This window comes from Aethalodelphis obliquidens, unplaced genomic scaffold (genome assembly GCF_003676395.1).
Source record: "Aethalodelphis obliquidens isolate GAN/ISIS:26980383/991018 unplaced genomic scaffold, ASM367639v1 scaffold73, whole genome shotgun sequence".
NCBI classification, from domain to species: Eukaryota; Metazoa; Chordata; class Mammalia; order Artiodactyla; family Delphinidae; genus Aethalodelphis; species Aethalodelphis obliquidens.
In genome coordinates, this window is record NW_020838017.1 from 7,381,473 (window position 1) to 7,405,900 (window position 24,428).

Sequence of the window (24,428 nt, forward strand, 5' to 3'; positions counted from 1 at the left end):
ACCACATGTAACAGTGTGCTTCTCTAGTAAAATAAGTTCAGATTTCATGGCACACCAAGAAAAATAATTCCTTCCTCACTGCAGACCTTGAAAAGATATACTGGATGTAAAATTCTTTGCTCTACAGATCACGTGCCACATACACTGCAATCACCTCTTACTTCCTACATAGGTTTCTCTACAGCTCATGACCACTGTGGAATAAAGCACAGTCACAGCTTTTTCTCCCTACTTCTGACAAGAAATACAGCATCTAGGCTATTCACTTAACTTGCCCGAGTATCAATTTCTCATTCTTAAAATACTACCTATTAAGTACTAGGGTTGCTGTGAAATCACATAAGATAATGTGTGCATGACATTTATCGCTGTGTCTGGCATGTAAAAGATGCTTCTCATAATTTCATATCCAGGGCACTCTCACTCCCCAAACCATATCCTTTCCATTTCTCAATGCTGTCTTTCTGCCCTTGTGCAACACATTAATCAAAATACTTAATTCTTCTTTTCTAACCAAAGGTGGTATTAGGACAAGATGAAATGAAACAGGAAGTGAAAGAGCAGTTTGACTTTTCATTACTTAAAGATTTTATCTAATTCATCTGTAGTTTCAGATGGGGAGCAAAATGGAGTTTAAAAACAACAGCAACAACAAAAACAAAACACAGGCAAGAGAAAGAATCGATAACATCTCAGTTCCATGTGAGTCTATCTTTACAATGTGGTTTCATTGTTTTGTAAAAAGTATAAAAATTTCTTGATGACAAATATAAGCCTTAAGATATCATTTTGGCTTTTTCCTTAAACTAGCACAAGTAATAAAGTTGTTATAAATTTCAAAAATCTTGTATTTCCTCTTTATTTTATAGTATTTGGTAGACACTGACATAAATTTATTTAGGAAACCCTATTAAACATAGATTTATTAATGAATAAATCCGAGGGTGGTTTTTTTCTGTATAAAATTTTGTTTCTTTTTAATTACAAGCTTTCTTTTTTCTTCAAAATATAATTGATTTACAAGATTTTAATTTACACACATTTCTAGAGATATACCTATCACATCAAAAGGGTTAGGCATATAGGTTAGTGTTCTTGAATTTTTTTTCTGTGGAATCTACAAGTTCCAATGTCAACAGGTGTTGGGTATTATTGCTGTAAGCACAGGTCTTTTCACAGTCTTTAACATGCTAGTCTTTATTGTGTTTCTCAAAGAAAGAAGTATACCACATAGTTCCCATGCTTATTTGCTCAGGAGCATTTTATTAAAGGAGAATCTAGTAATATCTTATAGAACACTGAAGACGTGACACTGCTAAAATTGATGATTTCTTTGTGAATTTTGTTCCCTTCTACAAGCTTTCAGGTGACTTGGTTGAAAGAATGGGACCTTTCATCACCAATTCCATTATTCACACATTGATAGTATTTTGAGTCTTTAGGTGCTTTATCAGTAATCATGCCTAACCAGAATGCATAGCAGAAAGAGCACAGCCTTTCCTAGATTACTTGAAGTCTGGCTCGACCACTGGCTAGCTACATAATCTGGCATGTTACATTCTCTAAGCTGTATTTTACTCATTTGTAAAATATAAATGATAACAAAATGAGGAACTTGTGAAAGCACACAGCTAGCCAGTGCTAGAACTAGAATACGAATCTAAGGCTGATGGCTCCAGTCTCCACTATTAATCACTTCACTGTGATGCTCCCTTATAACTACGTCTCACAGAGACTAAGAATAAAAACTGCTTTAACAGTGTTCATTTATTTATTTATATTTTATTGTGGTATGAACATGTAATAGGAGATGTACTCTCTTAACAGATTTTTAGTGTACAATACAGTAGAGTTAACAAATGTTATAATGTTGTACAGCAGATCTCTAGAACTTATTCATCTTGTATAACTGAAGCTTTAGATCTGTTTATTAGCAGCTCCTCCTTTCTCCTTTTCCTAGCCCCTAGGAACTGCCATTCGACTCTCTGCTTCTAATCGTTTGTCTATTTTAGATACCTCATATAAGTGGATCAGGTAGTATTTGTCCTTCTGTGACTGGTTGTTTCAGTTAGCATAGTGTCCTCAAGGATCATTCATGTTGTCACATATTGCAGAATTTCCTTTTTCAAGGCTGAATAATATTTCAATGAACAATGTCTGGCACATAATAGGCACTCAACATATGGTGATAATATTGGTAACATATGGTGATAATATTGGCACTCAACATATGGTGACAAATGGAATTAAACAAACTTAATTTGCCAAGTTTTCTGATAAAATTGACAATGCTAATACTATTGCAAACTTCAAGTTTTGGGTGATAGAAGGCTTGATTAGATTGTTCAGACCAATCTTCCCACTGAAAACTACTAAAAATGCTGAACCAAAATATTTTAAAACTTTTCCCCAGAGCAAGAAAGAGGTAACAAAACTATAATAAACTTCCAGTACAAATCTGATAAATGAGAACCAGTGAGTTAAATGAGCACAGAAGCTGTGTTTGTCCTGAGAGCATTTGCCAATCCCAGAAAATCTCAATTTATGACTTAATGATCCTGCAAGACGAGGGAAGCAGAACAGAAATCACAGTCTGGGACCTGAACAATGTAGGCAGATTAATGGGACGATTCTCCTCATATTAAACTGATATCCCAAAGGAATCACCAACAGTGGTGAACCATGAGTAAACCAACCTAACTGCCCAGGATTCCCACTGCCCGGAGGTAGGGATGAAGGGATGCAGAGAAACTCAGACATGGTCTTTGGATAAAGTGAGGCCAGAATGATAGTCTCACCAGGTGCCTGCGAGATGCAAAAAGAGACACCGAGCATTAATTTATTCCTCTATGTAGACTTTCAATTACAATGACAAGCACATGAAGATAACTAGACGTGCAACAAATTGAGACATCATGACTGAGAACCAGTTAAAAAAAAAAAAGAGAAACTGATCAAGAAGGACTTTATATATCTGAATCATTAGCCATAGACTATAAAACAGCTATGCCTACTCTTTTAATAAAAACCTAAAAGATAATATTAACAATATATGCAGAGAATAAAAAGTGAGAAGTGGCATAGCAGATTTGAAAAAGTCAAACAGAACTTCTAGAAATAAGAAGTACAATAATTGAAATGAAGAACTTGGTATATAGATTTATCAGCAGATCAGACAGAGCTGCAAAGAGAATAAAGGAAACAGAAGATAGTGCATTAAAAATCCAGAAAAGCAGCAAAGACAGACAAAAAGATGAGGAATACATCATAAAGGGTACTAAACATAGAGGATACAGTCAGAAAGACTAACATAGGTTTACTAGGAATGCTACAGGGAGAAAGGCAATAGAATGGATCAGAGGCTGCCTGAATAGACAAGTAAGATTTTGTCCAGAAATAATGAAAGACATCCATCAATTTAAAGAAGATCAAGGATGTCCAAAAGCAGCATAAATAAAATTCAATTTTACACCTATAGCACGGTGAAGCTTCAGAAAACCAAAGACAAAGAGAAAATTAAAAGTTACCTTCACAGAAGCAACACACTGACAAATGATTTTCGACAGCCAGTACGAGATGCCAGAAGGTACTGGAATTATATCTTTAATATTCACAAAGTAAAATATTAAAGTTTCTACATCATGTAAAAAATATCTTTCAAGAATGAAGCTAAACAAAGTCATCTTCAGACATACACAAAGAACTAAGAAGTATGATATTAGCAGAACAAACTGAAATAAATTCTAAGGATTACACTTCAAGCAGCAGGAAAATAATACCAGATGTAAGGTATAAGACACAAGCAGTACATGGAAACATGCAGGCAAATCTAAATAAATATTAAGTGTATAAAACATCTTGTGAAATTTAAAAACCAAACAGAATTATAATGTATAACAACAGCACATAGGTCAAAGAAATGGAGTTTATTCTAAAGTCCTTGCAGGATCTGAGAAAAAGGTAAAATTATCTTTTAATTTTAGACTTAAGTATGATTAATAAAATTTCTAGAGGTAATGTCTAAAAGATGAGAAAAAGAATTATAACTTTAATTAGAACAAGGAAAACCTGAAATGATAAAACTATCAATCCTTAAAGATGCAAGAAAGAGAAAACCACCATGGAATAAGTAAGACAAACAGAAAACACAGCATATGATGGTAGATTTAAACTCAAATACTTAATATCATATAATATGGGTTATAAACCATTTGATACTGAATGTAAAATACTGGTTTGATTTATCTTGGTTTTTAATATACAACCATCATAGACCAGAGATATCTCTCACTAGCCAATGCTTTTGTCAGTGTTTACACATACATTGACATAACATATACTGACGTAATGAGTGCTCCGCAGAACCACTCATGCCTACCTTCTGTTGGTAGCAAGCAGGGGATATATGGGAAGGTAGGGCTAAATTAATCTTAAACCTCCTTCTCTAGATGATAATTTGTAGTTATAGTTTATTAAAAAGAAATATATAGCAAGGTGAAGAAGGGAGGTAAGTGATTAGAAGATTTGTAAAACAGCAGGAGCACTGTCCACGTTCCAAGATTATTTTTACCTATGATGAAAAATATAGAGTAGTGTTGGGAAAGTAGTTTGGAAATATGATTTGGGTTACTTATTCTTTTTCATTTTTTGAAGTATAATATATAAAATTATATACCACCTTCCTTATACCTTTTGTTGTAAAGATAGATGGCTCTTCATGCTTTTACTGGCTTCCTCAATTTCAAATTTAAAAATAAGATACATCTTTGACAACTAGAAGAGTGGTAAAGTCACCAATTTCAAGTCAAAGACAAGGATTCAGAATATGCAAAACCTTTCTGTTCTCACCAAGCAAGCCTCACAGACAAATCTCTAGCAAACAGTAGAAAGAGAAAAATAAACTTTCTGCTTTGGGGGAAAAGGGACAGACATATTTTCAAGAATCCAGAGAGTTACTCGTGACTACATTATTTAAGCCAATAATCACTTCAGGGGAACATATTAAAATTAAAAATTATTACTGTCACCACACATATATTGACATAACATGTATAATAAGTAAAATATAGACTGTACTTACCATCCCCATTAATAGACAGATTATGGGTCTTGAAGCTATTCTCAGCACTTTCCAAGCTCAGGGTAGTATGAGCTAGCAAACTGTACTTTGCACCACTAATAGTGAGAAAAAAGACATGTTTTAAGTATTTTAGTATATTTTCCACTACATAAAATATTTAGATGTTCAACAACAACAAAATAAACAATCCGATTAAAAAACGGGCAAAGGTCTTAAACAGACATTTCTCCAAAGAAAATATACAAATGGCCAATAAAAACATGAAGAGATACTCAAGATCATTAATCCTTAGGAAAACACAAATCAAAACCATAATGAGAAACCACTTCACACCCATTAGAATGGCCATTACTAAAATAAATAAATAAAAAGAAACAAAGCAACGAGTGTTGGCCAGGATGTGGTCAAACTGGAACCACTGTGCACTGCTGATGGAAACATAAAATGGTACAACCACTATGGAAAACAGTGTGGTCATTCTTCAAAAAATTAAAAATAGAATTACCATATAAAGTCTGATGAGAATTTTTATTAATTGGGCCAGGTGATATGTTTCATAAACCTTCTTTGTCTCTTACTAAATATGTAATAAAATCTCTATCACAAAAATATATATATACATGTAGCAAGAATGCAATGCATGCATGCACTTCTTTAATAAACGATGGCATACCGCACGGAATGTTGTTCCCTGGGAGAATGCCTCTTGGTTTGGGGTATTTTTTTCAGTTTTATTGAGAAATAATTGCCATACATTACTGTATAAATTTAAGGCTTAAAGCATTTGATTTATTGGTTTGATATATCTTGGTTTTTAATATACAACCAATATAGACCAGAGGTATCTCTCACCAGCCAATGTTTTTTGTCAGTGTTTACACGGGAAAATTTATGTTTCTTTCTCCAAAACTCAACAAAAAAATTTTAACAAAACAATGCACGAGTAGAATTTTAAGTTACATTCTGAATACGACTGGTATAATTCAGACTCCTGTGTAGATTACTGGGAAAGTCCACTAAGTATCAACAAATCTCCACTGTTTCTAAAGCTAAGAGGCACTAGCCTCATTCTCAGTGTGGGCCATTCTCTGCTATTTTCACTTATCCTGAACAAATTTCTGTAGTGCCTTCCATAATTAGCTCTTATTTTTCCCTACTGTTACATAAAAAGTGCCCCCCCAAAGTGGAGGAAGTATTTTAAAAAACTGTGGAGAAAGAATAGGAGCAATTGAGAACAGCAATTAGAATGAAGAGTAAATATTACTACACACAAAACTGCCTATTAACAATCATATGAGTTGTTTGGTGATCAGGGCACAATGTGTTAAACATGATCTCAACATGATAATTTGTCAACTGATAACATAGGTTTTATGCAACTACATTACAATTGTTCCTACTTACAATAATGGTAAATAGACTCCCTATCAGCATTTTAGTGCAAAACATGTTATTTTCAGGAACAGATCACTGACAGTAAGTGGATAAGTGATGCTGCGTGTATCTGACAAACAACAAGACAGCCGTGTGGCTGGAGTACAGTGAGGGAGAGTGAGACAAGATGTCTAAAAAGTAAGAAGGGGCAGACACTCTACACTGCAGTAGGGCATGCCCTGTAGAGCATGATAAGGACCCTGGATTTTATTCTGAGTGAGATGGGAAGCAAGTGGTAGATTTGGAGCAGAGGCATATGCTATGATATGACTTGTATTTTTAAATGATCTCTCTGACTGCCATGTTGAGAACAGACCACAGAGGCCAAGATTGAAAATGGTAATGCCAACTAGAAAGTTACTGCACCTCAACAGTCCAGAGCTGGTGCAGGCCTGGAACAGGGTGGTAGTTGATGGGGTAGTGAGAAGTGCTAAGATGCCTGATATAGTCTTAAAGTTGACCCAATGTGGTCATGGGATGTAAAAGAAAGGACAGAGTCAAGGACAACTCCAAGGCTTTTGGCCTGAGCAACCAGAAAAAGCGAATTGTCATTAACTGCAAGGAGGCTGACTGAGAGAATGGATATGGGAAGTAAGAATTTAGTTTTGAACAGATTAAGTTTGAGAATGGGTTGTAGGGTAGGCAGGTGGATATATGAATCTGCAGTTAGGAGAGGAAAAACTATTCAAGAAATTAAATTTGGGAGTTAACAGTATATAGATGAAATTCAATGAAAGTTAGTTAAATAAAATGTGCGAACTGAATATTGGGACACAAGTACTCCATCATTTCAGATTAAGTTGAAGAGCAATGAACAAAGGAGACAGGCAAGGGACTGTCACTGAGGCAGAAGAGACACCCCGAAAGTGGTATCCTGGAAGCCAAGTTCAAAAAGTGTTTCAGGAGAGTGATCAGTTGTGTTGAATAATGCTGAAAGGTCCAGGAGAAGGAATAATGATAAATGACCATGGTATTTGGCAACATGTAGATCACTGCTGACCTTGACAAGAGCAGTTTCTGAACGATGGATGAAACTTGACTGAAATGGTTCAAGAGAGAATGGGAGGACAAAAAGTGGAGATAGAGAATATAAAAAACTTTTCTGTAAAGGATAGCTGTTAAATGGGGCAGAGGAAATGTGAGGTATTTCAGCATGTTTGTATGTTTTTGGAAATGATGCAGGAAAAGAAACACTGAAGATGTAGTAGAAGTGGGGGACATGTGCAGGAGCCTACTTCTGTGTACTTGAGAAGATGGGATCTAGTGTACAGGTGGGTGGCCTCAGATGGAGCAAAGGCAGTTACAAGGAAGGAAAGCAGCAAATAAATATACAGATGCAGGTAGGCTGATAGATTTGGTTGATGGAGGATATGCAAGTTCTCTTCTGATTACTTCAGCAGCATCAATGATATAGGAAATGAAGTCATCAGCTTTGAATAAGGAGTGGAGAGGAGTGGGTATTGGAGGTTTCATAAGAGAGAGTGACACAATGTGAAATACTCTGACGAGAGGTAAAGTGGAGGGCTACGGACACTTAGTAGGACTGCACATACTGGAACTCACTTAAGGTTAGTGATCCCTCTAAAGTGAGACCAGTCAGTATGACTGTTTTCTCCAGGTTCCTCATCTATTCCTCATGAGTGCAGGTGCAGAAGAGCTAAAGGCAGGATTTAACCAAGGTTGAATTTTTTCCAAGGTAAGTATGACAAAAGGAGAGAAATGCTAGGAAAGAACAAAATGGTAAATCATAGAACTTGAGCTAAGTTGGAGTCAGAGTACTGAAAGGAGAAAGCTGGAAACGTGGGAGGTGGTAGATAGTGTGGGACACTACTACAGAGACCAGATAAGACCTAGGGTACAATTGTGGGGTGGATGGCTAAAATAGGCATGAGAACAAGATCACTGGAGGCAAAGAGATCATCAAACTTAGAGGTCAAAGTATTAGATGGACAGTCTGTATGTATTTTAAATCCAACAAGAAAAATACCTGAAATAGTGAGAGGCAGAGACTGGGAGAGAAAGAGAATGAAGATACTTTGCGTTTTATTTTTAGGAGTGATGTAATTTATTCTCGCTGACCACTAAAAACATTAGAGTATGCGTCACTTCAGGAATAGCATCATTTCCATACACAGTGCAGTACGAAATACTGCTTTTAGTGCGCACAGGAAGTAGCTAATATAACTTTTAATAAAGCTCATTTGCACTGAGTGCGCTGGAGAGGTGACAACCTGTGTGACAAAAGAGGCTAAAATTATGTGATGACCCAAGTATATGTTTAATTTTTTTCTCAGGCCTTAAAAAGTAATTGTAACTAAGACACCTTTTCCTCAACTACTTTAAGGTAAACATGTAATACATTTGCCTCTATTTCCAATGAATTACACATCTTAAAATAACAATACAAAAAACATTATTGATAACCTCCCCTAAGAATAAGCTATGAGAGAGACAGTTGATAGTGGTCATTAAAATGATCATGTGAAGAGTCTGTAATAACTCAAGAAGAAAATGTGTGTGTGTATATACATGCATGTATATGAATGTGTAGTATAATTATGAATATCTATCCCCAAGGCTAGGAATTTTAAAACCTGGAGGAAAAATATCAGTTCAAAATTATAAAAAGTATTTGATTTAGGGTGAACTATGAATACATTTTTTTCTCTTCTAGATTCTATTTCTCAAGTTTATATTACTTTTGTAATGAAATAATAAATGCCGTAGGATTTGTGAAGTGGTGGTAGGATGAAAACCTCCCCCAAAAATCAGAGACATGCAAAGCTTTGTAATACTACATCTACCTATGTGCAGTTTAAGGCACTTTAACATGCAATATCTTTAAGAGTTCACAATAGCTACTTAAGGTAGGCAGGGCAGATATTTCGGTCCATATTTTCAAATGATGAAACTGAAGTTCAGAGAATGTAATTGACTTGCCTATAACTAGCAAGGGGTACACTGGAAACAGAATCCCACTATACTTTACTTACTACCTTCATACTTCCTTAAGAATTTTGAGTGCAGGAAACATGACTTACTAACGTTTAGATCCAAAGTACCATGTGACATAACTGCTGAATTATAATTTCTAAGATGATTAAATGAATGAATAAACAAAATTATACCCAACAGGTGAGTAATTCCTTAGTTATTTTTGAACACTGCATTATCTTTCACACTACCAAACCATTAACACCACTGTTCCTCAAAACATAAATAATCCACTTATTCTGCCCAAGGATATTTGTTTTGTAACTTCAATCCAATTTAAAATGTAGTATTGGGGCTTATTTTTTTTAATACACATTTTTGTCCAGTAAATAATCACTCTCAATTTTACTAGTTTTCACAATTCTTTAAAATTACAATTTATACAATGAAGAATAATGTACTAAATGGTTCTCAAGGAGCATAAAATAGTTAATTCAGCTATTAGAAACACTGGGAAAATCTAGCTACAGGAATTTCAGTAAGCTAAATTCCACAAATAAAATGAGTAAATGAATCACACCAGGGAGCATGCTAAAAATTACCAAAAATGTTCACTGTCTTCTTTCAGATCAAACAATACTTTATGATGATATTTCAAGTTACTTCATTTTTAAACCATGACTAATTACAATGCCAATGCTTCCAAAATCAACAATGATCTCAGTTTTAAAACATTCTTGTCAGGATAACGTTTTCTTACTAAAACATTACTCTCATTCTTTTTAGCCAACCCTAATATTGAGTTCCCAAAAGTTTAATCAGCTACATTTTTTTAAAAAAGCAAATAGGCCAATTGTTGTAACATTTGATGGAGCGGGGGTTCCAAAAATGTTATGAAAAAATAAATGACTACCTTAAACGGTAGTCTGAAAAAAATGCACTCTTTTGTTAGGAAGAACAGCTATATTTGGGCACATGCCATATAATTAGAGAAGATATAGTTTGCCCGTTTTGGTTAAAAATTAAAAGCTATATTAGGAATCTTCTCATTGAACTAGATCACTATTAAAGAAATAAAAATTGATCCTCTTATGCATTCTGATTACTAATGCTATTCTCAAACTCCTATCAGGGTGCTGAAGTGGTCACTTAAGGAAGTATCAGGTAAGAGTAGTTCTGGGCTATGAGTTTAACCTAGTATACTTGGCATTCACACCAGAAGCTCAAAAGAATGCTGGTATTAGAAGAATATAATTTGGTGAAATGTTATAAAAGGCTTTACCCTATCTTTTGATCAGCTTTAATGGTATAAATAAGCAAATGGCATGCAAGTTTCATGGGAAATGTTGATAAGGAAAATTGGTGTTTGGATTCACGAAATAAACCAAATAGAATGACAAATCTGAAGAGGAGAATGAACACTTCAAGACAAATATGGCAGTCCCTATTACAAAGAGCTTAATAGCAATAATGTTACTCTCAAATACACCTCTAGGCTTTGAAGAGGAGTATAGGTTAAACACAAGTTCCAACATCACTTAGAGTATCTTCTATGAAATGATAAACATTGGTTTTTCAATTTTAAAATATCTGTCTACATTTTATAATCCTATGAAGGTTTCTAAACTGAAGTGCTTCAGCATGAATTTGAAAAAAAATTTCAGAAAAAGCACTGGTCTCAGAACAGTAAAAATAGTAACAATAATAGTAACAGCTACATTTATTAAATGCTTACTACATACCAAGCTCATGAATTACCTTTTTGAGTCTCATAATAATCCAATGGTGTTCGATATTATTACATTTTTATTATTCCCATTTTACAGAGGGAAAAATAAAAACCCAGAGTAAATTAATCCGTCTTGGGCCACACAAATAATAAATGGCAGGACAGAAAAATCAAGTATTCCCTGCCAAACAATGAAATTTTAAACTGTTTGAGAAGCCCAGTCATTGTTTTTACATGCTTGAAAGGTATATGAAACCCTAAAATGTCTCTAAGGAGCCTTCTAAAAATAGATGATTATGTCTAAGCATCCTTACCTTTCATGAGAAAACTGAGGCCCAGGAAATAATGTAACTTGTTCAGGACACTACTGGTCCTGTTTTTTTTTTTTTTTTAACATCTTTATTGGTGTATAATTGCTTTACAATGGTGTGTTAGTTTCTGCTTTATAACAAAGTGAATCAGCTATTCGTATACATATATCCCCATATCACCTCCCTCTTGTGTCTCCCTCCCACCCTCCCTATCCCACCCCTCTAGGTGGTCACAAAGCACCGAGCTGATCTCCCTGTGCTATGTGGCTGCTTCCCACTAGCAATCTATTTTACATTTGGTAGTGTATAAATGTCGATGCCACTCTCTCACTTCGTCCCAGCTTACCCTTCCCCCTCCCCGTGTCCTCAAGTCCATTCTCTACATCTGTGTCTTTATTCCTGTCCTGCCCCTAGGTTCTTCAGAACCTTTTTTTTTTAGATTCCATATAAATGTGTTAGCATACGGTATTTGTTTTTCTCTTTCTGACTTACTTCACTCTGTATGACAGACTGTAGGTCCATCCACCTCACTACAAATAACTCAATTTCATTTCTTTTTATGGCTGAGCAATATTCCCTTGTATATATGTGCCACATCTTCTTCATCCATTCACCTGTCGATGGACACTTAGGTTGCTTCCACGTACTGGCTATTGTAAATAGAGCTGCAATGAACATTGTGGTACATGACTCTTTCTTAGGGTATATGCCCAATAGTGGGATTGCTGGGTCGTATGGTAGTTCTATTTTTAGTTTTTTAAGGAACCTCCATACTGTTCTCCATAGTGGCTGTTATCAATTTACATTCCCACCAACAGTGCAAGAGGGTTCCCTCTTCTCCACACCCTCTCCAGCATTTATTGTTTGCAGATATTTCGATGATCAGTGTGAAGTGATACCTCATTGTAGTTTTGACTTGTATTTCTCTAATGATTAGTGATGTTGAGCATCCTTTCATGTGTTTGTTGGCAGTCTGTATATCTTCTTTGGAGAAGTGTCTATTTAGGTCTTCTGCCCATTTTTGGATTGGGTTGTTTGTTTTTTGATATTGAGCTGCATGAGCTGCTTGTAAATTCTGGAGATTAATCCTTTGTCAGTTGCTTCATTTGCAAATATTTTCTCCCATTCTGAGGGTTATCTTTTCGTCTTGTTTATGTTTTCCTTTGCTGTGCAAAAGCTTTGAAGTTTCATTAGGTCCCATTTGTTTATTGTTGTTTTTGTTTCCATTTCTCTAGGAGGTGGGTCAAAAAGGATCTTGCTGTGATTTATGTCATAGAGTGTTCTGCCTATGTTGGTCCTGTTTTTTTTTTTTTTAAATAAAGAATTTTGCTGCTTAAAAACGTTTTAAAACTACTAACTTGGTGATTATCTCTTTCAGTTCTAAAATCGATGCTTCAAACTAGAAATACAATTGTTCATTCAATCATCAAAAAGACAGAGTTCCATTACCTTATAGTTGAATTAAAGCATTTTCCAGCAAATACTTGATTATCACCTTAATCTACAAAAGTTTTAAGACGGCCTTAATTCTAAAGGAAGAAAATGAAAGGGTATCCCTCCCTCCTTTTTAATGACATTTATATTAGCAAAGATTTACATCTTCTATGCCTCCTTTTTTTCAGTGGATGGGACCCATTCAACAATCATGAAATCAATTTAATGATTCATAAATGGAATTAAAAGAAACTGAAAATAACTAGAATAAAAAAAGTCAAGTGACTATACTATAAAAAGCAAGGGCTAAGTATTGCTTCACGAAATCTGTCTGCTTATGTTACTGTGCATTCAGTAATAATGTAAAATGTATTTCTTACTGTGGCTCTCAATCAAAATAAACTGAAAGCCACAATGCTAGGGTCCCAAGTCACTTTCACATGTAATATATCTGATATGAAAAGAGTTATTTAGTTACATTTTGATGATTGATATTTCCAGGATCTACACCTAAAATATTTTGCTTTTTGTAATTACAGTAAAATTACTTACATGCTGAAGAGCCAATCCTACCAAGACATGCAAAGAAATTCTAGGAATGCAGCCTGTACAACAGTTTTCCCAAGAAACATAAAAGATAAAAATACTTGTAAAGAAGCAAACACAATGTTTAAAGAAAGTATCTGAAAGAAACCAGGGCTTCTTGAAGAGATGGTGATTCCAACTGTGGGCAGAAAAACAGAAGATGAACCTGGAACATGTTCCCTGGCCAGAGAGCAAAGAAGCTAATCAGAGATTAGGTTGTGTCAAAAGGACGCAGAGTCAGCTTAAAGGTTCCCCACTGATCAAAGATGGGACAAATTGGCTTCAAAGAGAATAACTGTAATAGACTGAAACACAAATATATAAAAATACAAGAGTTCAAATAAAACAAAACATTGATCACCTCCATGGTAGAACATCAACTTATTATTCTAAAATGAAGGAACCGAGTATTTTTTTCCTCCTTCTCCTCTACCAATTTTTTTGCATTTATATCCAGAGAGTTAACAAAAGAAAGTTCTTCTTTGAGAGAATTCTAGGTTTAAAAATAAATGCAGAACTTCCCTGGTGGCGCAGTGGTTAAGAATCCGCCTGCCAATGCAGGAGACATGGGTTAGAGCCCTGGTCCGGGAAGATCCCACATGCCATGGAGCAACTAAGCCCACGCGCCACAACTACTGAGTCTGTGCTCTAGAGCCCACAAGCCACAACTACTGAAGCGCGTGCGCGCACCTAGAACCCGTGCTCTGCAACAAGAGAAGCCACCACAATGAGAAGCCTGTGCACCGCAACGAAGAGTAGCCCCTGCTCTCTGCAACTAGAGAAAGCCCGCATGCAGCAACAAAGACCCAGCGCAGCCAATAATAAATAAATAATTTTTTTTAAAAAGAGAGAAAAGAATCAAGATAAAATATAAATAAATAAAGGACAAATTTAGAAAGTCACCAAATTATAACCCCTAATGAAATAATGAATGACCTGCAATAGCTGCTAACACCATTAGATAAAAGATTGATAGGGAACTTTATAATGGATGGATCAGGCTGACAACACCTGAACCCACTGGTCAGGTTTAACGTGAGTAAAAGTGAGACAAGACCTCCAAATGGGATACAGTAGAAAGTACATTGTCCTAAAAGAGAACCTGAAACTAATCAGTCCTCTAGATCTGACTACAAGTTGTAGGAAACACAGGGGATAGAAAAAGATGTTTAAAAAGATCATAAAGATGGAATCAGATAAATTCAAAATATGGGAAATCTATAAGATCTGGCTTCTTCGATAAATAATGGCAAGGAAAAAAGTAGATGGGAAATTGTTAAAGATTAAAACACTCACCTAAATGCAATGTTGTAGACCTTGTTTGCATCTTGACTTGCACAGATCAGAAGAGAACTTCCTCAGAATTGGGGCAATTTGAACACAGACTGGACATCAGATGATATTCAGAACTTATTTTTTATTTTGTTAGATGTGATAATGGTAATGTGGTTTTGTTATAAAGAAATAAAATATTTTTTAAAATCTTTAAGACTAATGCATGACATATGCAGAAATCCAATTAGTAGACTGATATGTAGCAAACAACTTAACATGTAGATAGTCCCTTTTCAAGAAAAATAATTCATCTTTCTGCTAGATACTGGAATTCAAAATCACTGAAAGCACACTGTCACCCAACTTTCTACTTTCTTTTTTTAATTAATTAATTAATTTATTTTTGGCTGCGTTGGGTCTTCGTTGCTGCACGCAGGCTTTCTCTAGTTGCGGCGAGCAGGGGCTACTCTTTGTTGCGGTGTGTGGGCTTCTCATTGCGGTGGCTTCTCTTGCTTCAGAGCACAGGTTCTAGGTGCGCGGGCTTCAGAAGTTTTGGCTTGTGGGCTCTAAAGCGCAGGCTCAGTAGTTATGGCACACGGGCTTAGTTGCTCCGCGGCATGTGGGATCTTCCCGGGACCAGAGCTCGAACCCGTGTCTCCTGCATTGGCAGGCAGATTCTTAACCACTGTGCCACCAGGGAAGCCCCAACTTTCTACTTTCAAAGGAAGGTATTAAGGATAACTCAGCTGGGTAAATGTCAGACAACCAAGTTATATTCCTGCCTCAGGATGTTTTTTCCCATTTAAAATGTAAAGATATTCTCCATATACAATACTTTAAAATGTCACAAATACATAATTATACTGTATCGCTGTAAATATTGTATTAGAAAACTTACTAAATAGCAGAACTGAAGGACAAGCACATTTCATGATCTTCTTGAAGCACTGAACTTATTTTCTTCCCTGTAGCTTTGCTTATAGATGTCTTCAGTTTCTTAGCTAATTTTTTTGGTGTGTTGGTTATAGAAGAGTCTTCTGTACAGCAACTATATACTTCCACCTTTATCTGAAAGTCTGGCCCTGCTTCATTACTAAAAACAAGGACAATCATAATGTTAGAAATTTAACTCAGTAGAAAATAAAATAACATCCTGTGATGTTTTCATAACATTTAAAAGCAGCATTTGGAACAGGTTTATGTTAATATATGTTAATGAGATAGAATATCCCAGTGTTTATTTAGTATCTAAATGACCTGAGAGAGTCACTACAACTTCGAGAGCTACCAGCTTCTAAAGTAGGGCAATCTTAACTCAATTTAACCAATATTTACAGGCAAATTATTTAAAGGAAAAGAATAAAATGCCCTGGTCATTTCGTTGCCAATGCTATTTCTCCTTTTCATTCCTATAATATAGCTGTTTTTAAGGTATTTACATTATATGTATGATTTCCTGAAATCACGATTCCTCCAAAGGAAAAAGATTTGAAAACAAAGAACACAAAGAAAATTAAAAGAAACAAAAGCTTTCTTCTGCTGAAACCTTTAGTTTTCACGCCTTTTACATAAAGAGTCATACAGTCCACTCAACACCGCGCCCCTCCTCCCCGCTCCACCTTTGTACCTAATAACTCTGAAATAACATTTCACTATTTAGTTGTACAGGAGAAAACAAACAAAAAAATGAATATAAAGAGATATATTTCAAGGCATGAACTCCTTGAGGGGGAGTGATGTCTTGGTAATCTTTGTATTCTTAATCTAGCATAAAAGATATTCAGTATGTATTTATTAAACCAATATGCAGAAAATCTGCAATGCCAAGATTGGCTTTGCTCTTTCTCAGACACAGTGAACTATCTCTACTATAAACGATTGTGGTGATGTTAGTAACAGTAAAATATACTTCAAATCGCAAAGGAGGTCCATCAGCAGTAGATGTTGTCTGTAGAGGACAATCCATCAGCCTCAGAGATTTTAAAAACACAGCATAGACTTTTTAAGATTTAAATAGCCAAACTATAGTTTGAATAAATCCAAGGAATAACTTCCAAATATTTTTATAGTTTATTATTTGGCAACTCTGAAACATACAGTATTCCTGGTAATGACTAACAAATGTCAATATTTAGAGAAAAACCAGAGATTCATAAATATTGAATACTTATTAAAACAATCATAACAAAAAGCACATTTTAAAATAACATTTAGAACATCTGTGAGCAGTTATTTTTAGAACAATTTAAAATATTTACAGAATTAAAAAAAAATTATAAATCATGAGTTGTCTTCCCAAGTAACTTGCATTGTTCTTTCTGTGAAAAAAATTATGATTTTTGTCTTTGTGGTAAAAACAAACAATAGCAAAGTGATGTGAAGAAAAGAGTCCATTAACAGGATGATTTTGGCAGGAAAAGATGCACTAGTAATAGTTGATAATGGAAATAAGTATATTTAGGTAAATAATAAATATTTATTTTTAAGTCTCAGTTATGTAAACATTTGGCAATATTTGGGGCATCCTAAGTAAATTTCTTTAGTTCAACAGAGCTTATAAGATGGCCTGCACTACTGCTGATAACTCAGAAAAATGTATTATATTTTTCTGTGCTGTACAATTCCTTACGGGACACTGAACCAAAGCCACAAAACATGGTTTGCAATCATTTTTTTAATGCTACATGAGTGGCAAAACTAGTACTTTCAATCTCAACTGTATATAGCTCCATAGCTAAAGATGGAAAAAACATGTATATTGATTTTAATAGTTAAGTAGTTATTAATATTTGGATGCAAAGATACCGTCTTTGAAACCCTGTAAGAAATAAAAATCACATACTGATTTAGGCCAATAGAAAAAAAAGGCCAGGAAAAACTTATGTTAGTTAAAAATGATTTCTATGGCTACCTGAGGAGTTCTTTCTGGTTCTATATTATGACCACAATAAAATGAGCCTGTAAAAGAGCAGGGGCAATAAAAACAGCCCTGAGGATCACCCAACTTTTTATTGTTTTGGAGTGAAAACATGGAAGTGCACCATAAGAAAAAAAATATCTCAAAATTTTACCAAAGTACTTTGCCTATGGTACATATTTCAGAACTATCTCATAAAGTTGTTATACTATTTTGGTATTTCTGTAACCAAATCTCCTATATGAGATGTAAGAACCTCTTTTATGCCCAAATTCACTCTACATAAAATAATGTTATAATGAGATTCCATTGTATTCATAGTGTTACTACTAATATTACATGATTTCCACTTTATTTTACACTGGAAAAATCTCAAATGCAGAGATGGGCTTATTTTGAACAATGCAATGTTCAAAATCAATTTAAAGATTTTAATGCTTCAGAAATAATCCAATAAATTTGCCTTCCTTTGAAAAAGGTAGAATTTTAGATTCTTTTCATTCAATGAAGATTAAAAAATACTTACAATATGGTCACATTTTCAAAACATATATCTGTGATTGTTTTATCCACAATCACCATGTCAGTATCAAAAACTTCAGCTCCCATTTTGAATAAACAAAAAATGGCATAGCGCTGTGATCCTAGAGAAGAAAAACAACATAACACAATGATTCATGTGATGAATCATGCCTATATTATGTTAAAATCTGCTTGAAAATGAAAATAATTAGTCTAAATATTTGCTAATAGATTCTTATTTTCATACATTGTACACTGTAAAACTTTAACTTTTTATAGAGACTGTTTTGCCAATATATATTAATAGCTTGCCCAACTAAGGCACAACAATTAAAGTAGGGAGTATCAAAAAATAAAGTTAAAAATAGAGGCCTCTCAGCAGCCTAAAAGTACCCACCAAACTCACAAATTTTATTCCTAGAAAACTCTTTAAGCTTTAATTAATAGCAAATTTATTATTTTATGTACATACTATTACCCCTGTCATTTGGTTTCCAAGTATATTTTAAGAAAAATAAGTTTTCTATTATGAGAGGTTAGGAGCAAGCACATTAACAGCAAAACATTTTCCACCAAACTGAAAGGGAGGAAACCACAAAAACAATAAAAAGTAGACATGTGAACACAAAAACCATAGCTGCTGGGCCTTCTAATTTGATGATGTTTTTAAGAAGTATTAGGTGATTAAAGGACTGAAACCTCATTACTGAGAAAATGTACCTCTTCAGAAAAACTTAACTCTCTACTGCAATCAGGAAGATGTACTTAATACCTGCATGTATTCCTTTGTAAAGTAATTTATATTTCCTAATTGAATAACAAATGTACTAATCTGATTTTGGATTTTTCATATAAAACTAATTGTGCTCAATGTGATTCAGATTTTAAAGTATGAGGAACAAAGCTATCACAATAGACAAGAAAGATAAAGGATTATCGTATCTTTTCTGCTTTGCCTCTAACAGCTAAAAATCATTTGAGGTTAATTTCCATGACCCACAATGCATGGATTTGTTAAGACTATATGAAGCCATAAAATGCTGAAGGGGAAAACAATCAGATCAAGCTAAAAATCTTTTCCTCTTACATCCTGTTAAATAATCTGAAGTAAGAAAACAAGGCAGAAAGATCTCCAAGATCTTGGTCAAATAATGTTGCCTTTACCATGACTCAAACATTTCCTTCCATTGCACAATTCCCTTCTCTATTACCTGTTACTCACCATCCTTGCACAGGTTCCTATCAACAAGATTCTGCTTATTCTGTCAAATGACATCCATTTATTTCACTGGAGAAGCAGTTTTTTCTCCTAATAATCTCAAATTTACTACATATTACAGAAGATATTTCAATTACAATTAAAATCATACATACGTTCTTTACTGCTGAAGTGATCAGAGTCTTTCCACATTAGTGGTATACGAATATCTATAGAGGAAGGGGAAAAGAAATGACAAGTAATAATTTTGGTAAATTTCATTTCTTAAGAGTGAAATAAACCTCTGAATTCCACAATGGATTCTGACCATTAAAGCCAATATTTATTTATTATTTAAATATTCAAACACAATAATGTTTTCTCTTAAAAACCGCTTAGACTAGGAATATAAAATCTGTTATATTTATTTTACTAAAAAAACCCACCAACTACTACGCAAGAAATTAATTGATTAAGAAAGGTCTGTAATAAGCTTATGCCATAAAATTTTCTTTTCATGATTTATGTTTTTGAAATAGGTGAAATTTGGGTAACCTAGTGTTCAATTTCTATTTTGGGTAAGCAGTAGCAGCAAATGTAGTTAAATATATTTCAAAATCATAGAATAGTAGAGGTAGAAATGACTTTAGAACTTTTGTCCACTATGCAAACTTTAAAGATGAAGAAAATTAAGTTGTCTAAGATTGACTTGTCTAAGATCATTGGTTTCTGGGAGAGACCCAGCTCTTAACAAACAAATCCAAGATCTCTCCATTACGAAGATTTAACTTGTCTACAAAAGAATTTGCAGATCTTTGTATATTCATGTTACAAACTGTAGCATTTTCCTTAAGAAAACTAAAAAGAGGAATGTATTACTTCTTTCAGGCCAAGAAAAGGGCGTACGTTCTAAAAGTGAGCTAAACATATTTCTCTCATTCACACGTTCTTCAAACTCCAAAGTGACTGTGTTAACAATCTTTATTCCGGAAATTAATCTAGAGCTTTGACACAGTCAAAATTTTGCCTTCCTAGTTTTCTCCATTCTTCCCTTTACTTTTAATACTAGGTTAACATTATGTAGTAACAATTTTCCTCTGACATTCTTATGCTATCTGCATAGTTTCAAAGTTAGAGAATTAAGGTATTACCAAATAGATTAAGATGTGTGATTACAGCATAACACAGCACAGTAGAAATCTCAATGATAAAGTGAAGTTAGTTTTAATTTTTAATTTTGTACTCAGTACAAAAACGATATCGAACCTTTCTGGAAATTTTCTGTTTAAGACATTTCCTTATTACACTTAGGAAGTTTATTTGCATATTTTTCATACCTATTAATTATGCCACTTTCAAATAATTATAAATCTTTCTGAACATAAGCTATTTGGCTACCTTTATGATGTGCTTCACTTTTAGATCCCATGATCTTTTGTCTACATTTTTATTTGTTTAGCATTCTAAGGTTCTTAGTGCCTATTTCCAATTTCCTTTCTAGAACATCTTTGTATTACTCCATCCCTATTCTGCCCAACCAGGTAGAAAGTTTGGCTAAACACTTTACATACATTTCATCCAACAATAATTTAAAAAATATATTTACTAATTTATGGTTGTGTTTTCATTGTCATTTGTCTCAAAGTATTTTTTAATTCCCTCTTCAATTTCATCACTGACCCACTGGGTTTTTAGTACCATGTTGTTTAGTCTCCATGTAATTGTTTTTTCTTGTTTCTCTTTGTGTGGTTTATTTTCAGTTTCATGCCGTTGTACATGGAAAAGATGCTTGAAAAACTTTCTATCCTCTTAAATTTGCTGAGGCTTGTTTTGTGTCCTAGTATGTGGGTCTATCCTAGAGAGTGTTCCAGGTGCACTTGCAAAGAATGTATATTCTGGATTTTTTTGGATATAATGTCCTGAAAATATCAATTAAGTTTAAATGACTGTAAAAACACAACCATTCAAAATCTGTGGCATGCAGCAAAGGCAGTCCTGAGATGGAAGTTCATAGCAACACAGGCCTTCCTCAAAAAACAAGAAAAATCTCAAATAAATAACCTAACCTACCACCTGAAAGAATTAGAAAAAAAAAGAACAAACTAAACCTAAAGTCAGCAGAAGGAAGAAAACAATAAAGATCAAAGAGGAAATAAATAAAATAGAGATTTAAAAACTATAGGAAAAAAACAATAAAAACAAGAGCTGTTTTTTTGAAAGGGTAAACAAAATGGACAAACCTCTAGTCAGGCTCACCAAGAAGAGAGAGGACCCAAATAAACAAAATAAGAAATGAAAGAGGAGAAGTAAGAATGGATATTTCAGAAATACAAAAAACCATAAGAGAACACTATGAACAATTATATGCCAACAAACTGAACAACCTAGAAGAAATGGACAAGTTTCTAAAAACACAGAGCCCACCAAAATTGAATCAAGAATCAAGAAGAAACGGATAATTTGAACAGACCAATCACTAGAAGTGAAATAGAATCTCCAAAAAAACCAAAACCAAAAACTCCAGGGGCTTCCCTCGTGGTGCAGTGGTTGAGAATCCGCCTGCCAACGCAGGGGACATGGGTTCAAGCCCTGGTCCGGGAAGATCCAACATGCTGTGGAGCAACTAAGCCCATGTGCCACAACTACTGAACCTGTGCTCTACAGCCCACAAGCCACAACTACTGAGCCCACGTGCCACAACTACTGAAGCCCACACACCTAGAGCCCGTGTTCTGTGACAAGAGAAGCCACCACAATGAGAAGCCCGCGCACCGCAACGAAGACCCAAAACAGCCAAAAATTTAACAAAAAAATAATTAATTAAACAAACAGACAAAAAACAAAAACAAAAACTCCCTGCAAAACAAAGTCCAGGACTGGATGACTTCACTGTGGAATTCTACCAAACATACAAAGAACTCAGACCAATCCTTCTCAAACTATACCAAAACACTGAAGAGGAGGGAACACTCCCAAAGTCATTCTATGAAGCCACCATCACCCTGATACCAAAATCAGACAAAAGCACTATCAAAAAAGAAAATTATAGGCCAATATCTTTGATGAATACAGATGCAGAAATTCTCAACAAAATATTAGCAAACCAAATCCAACAACACATAAAAAAGGCCATATGCCATGATCAAGTTGGATTTATCCCAGGGTCACAAGGATGGTTCAACATATGCAAATCAATCAATGTGATACACCACATCAACAAAAGAAAGGACAAAAACCACATGATTATCTCGATAGATGCAAAAACAGCACTTGATAAAATTCAACATCCATTCATGATAAAAACTCTTACCAAAGTGAGTATAGAGGAAACATATCTCAACATAATAAAAGCTATTTATGGCAAACCTACAGCTGACATAATACTCAATGGTGAGAAGTTGAAAGCCTTCTCACTAAATTCTGGAACAAGACAAGGATGCCCAATCTAACCACTTTTTTTTTTTTTTTGGTCGCACCTCATAGTTTGTGGGATCTTAGTTCCCCAACCAGGGACTGAACCCGGGCCCACGGCAGTGAAAGCACAAAGTCTTAACCACTGGACCACCAGGGAATTCCTTCACCACTTCTATTCAACATAGCATTGGAAGTCTAGCCACAGCAATCAGACAAGAAAAAAATAAATAAAATATATCCAAATTGGAAGGCAATAGGTTACATTGTCATTATATGCAGATGACATGATAGTACATAGAAAGAACCCTAAAGACTCCATACAAAAACTATTAGAACTGATAAACAAATTCAGCAAGGTAGCAGGATACAAGATTAACATACAGAAATCTGTTGCATTTATTTACGATAACAATGAAATACCAGAAAGGGAAAGTTAAAAAAAAAAATCACTTTTAAAATCACATCAAAAAAATAAAATATTTAGGAATAAACCTGACGAAGGAGGTGACATATGCTGAGAACTATAAAAACACTGATAAGGGAAATTAAAGATGATTTAAAGAAATGGAAAGATATACCATGCTCTTGGATTGGAAGAATTAATATTGTTAAAATAGCCATACTACCCAAAGCAATCTACAGAATTAATGCAATCCCTGTCACATTAACCCCTGTCACTTTATACCAAACTTGAATAATCGTAAAATTTATACAGAACAATAAAAGACCCAGAATTGTCAAAGCAATCCTGAGGAAAAAGAACAAAGCTAGAGGCATAATTCTCCCAGACTTCAGACAATACCTCAAAGCTACAGTAATCAAAACAGCATGGACTGGCACAAAAACAGACATATGGATCAACAGAACAGAAAAGAGAGCCCAGAAATAAACCCACACACCAATAGTCAATTAATTTTCAACAAAGGAGGCAAGAATATACAATGGAAAAAAGACAATCTCTTTGGCAAGTGATGTTGGGAAAGCTGGACAGCTACATGTAAATCAATGAAGTTAGAACACTCCCTCAACACCATACACAAAAACTCAAAATGGCTTAAAGACTTAAATATAAAACAGGATACCATAAAACTCCTAGAAGAGACCATAAGCAAAACATTCTCTGACATAAATCATACCAATGTTTTCTTAGGTCAGTCTCCCAAGGCAATAGAAATAAAAGCAAAAACAAACAAATGGGACCTAATCAAACTTAAAAGCTTTTGCACAGCAAAGGAAATCATAAACAAAGCGAAAAGACAATCTACGGACTGGGAGAAAGTATTGATATTTGTAAATGATGCGATCCATGAGGCCTTAATTTCCAAAACACATAAACAACTCATACAACTCAGTAATAAAAAAAACAAACAAGTCAATCAAAAAATGGGCAGAAATCCTAAATAGACATTTCTCCAAAGAAGACCTACAGATGGCCAACAGGCACATAAAGATGCTCAACATCACTATTTTTTAGAGAAATGCAAATCAAAACTACAAAAATTACCTGACCAGTGAGGTACCATCTCATGCTGGTCAGGATGGCCATCATGAAAAAGTCTACAAGTAACAAATGCTGGAGCGGGTATGGAAAAAAG

The 24,428-nt window shown here is 34.6% G+C and overlaps 1 protein-coding gene across 1 annotated transcript in view; it reads right to left on the reverse strand.

Moving 5' to 3' along the window:
• The window catches only part of RTKN2 (rhotekin 2), an 80,528-nt gene that overhangs the window by 28,443 nt on the left and 27,657 nt on the right, over positions 1-24,428 (reverse strand). The window contains exons 4-7 of the mRNA XM_027091844.1: positions 19,596-19,649; positions 18,226-18,343; positions 15,681-15,875; positions 5,081-5,175 (exon numbers count right to left, since the gene is read on the reverse strand). Coding sequence (XP_026947645.1) covers positions 5,081-5,175; positions 15,681-15,875; positions 18,226-18,343; positions 19,596-19,649 — 462 coding nt within the window. The remainder of the gene's footprint in view (positions 1-5,080; positions 5,176-15,680; positions 15,876-18,225; positions 18,344-19,595; positions 19,650-24,428) is intronic.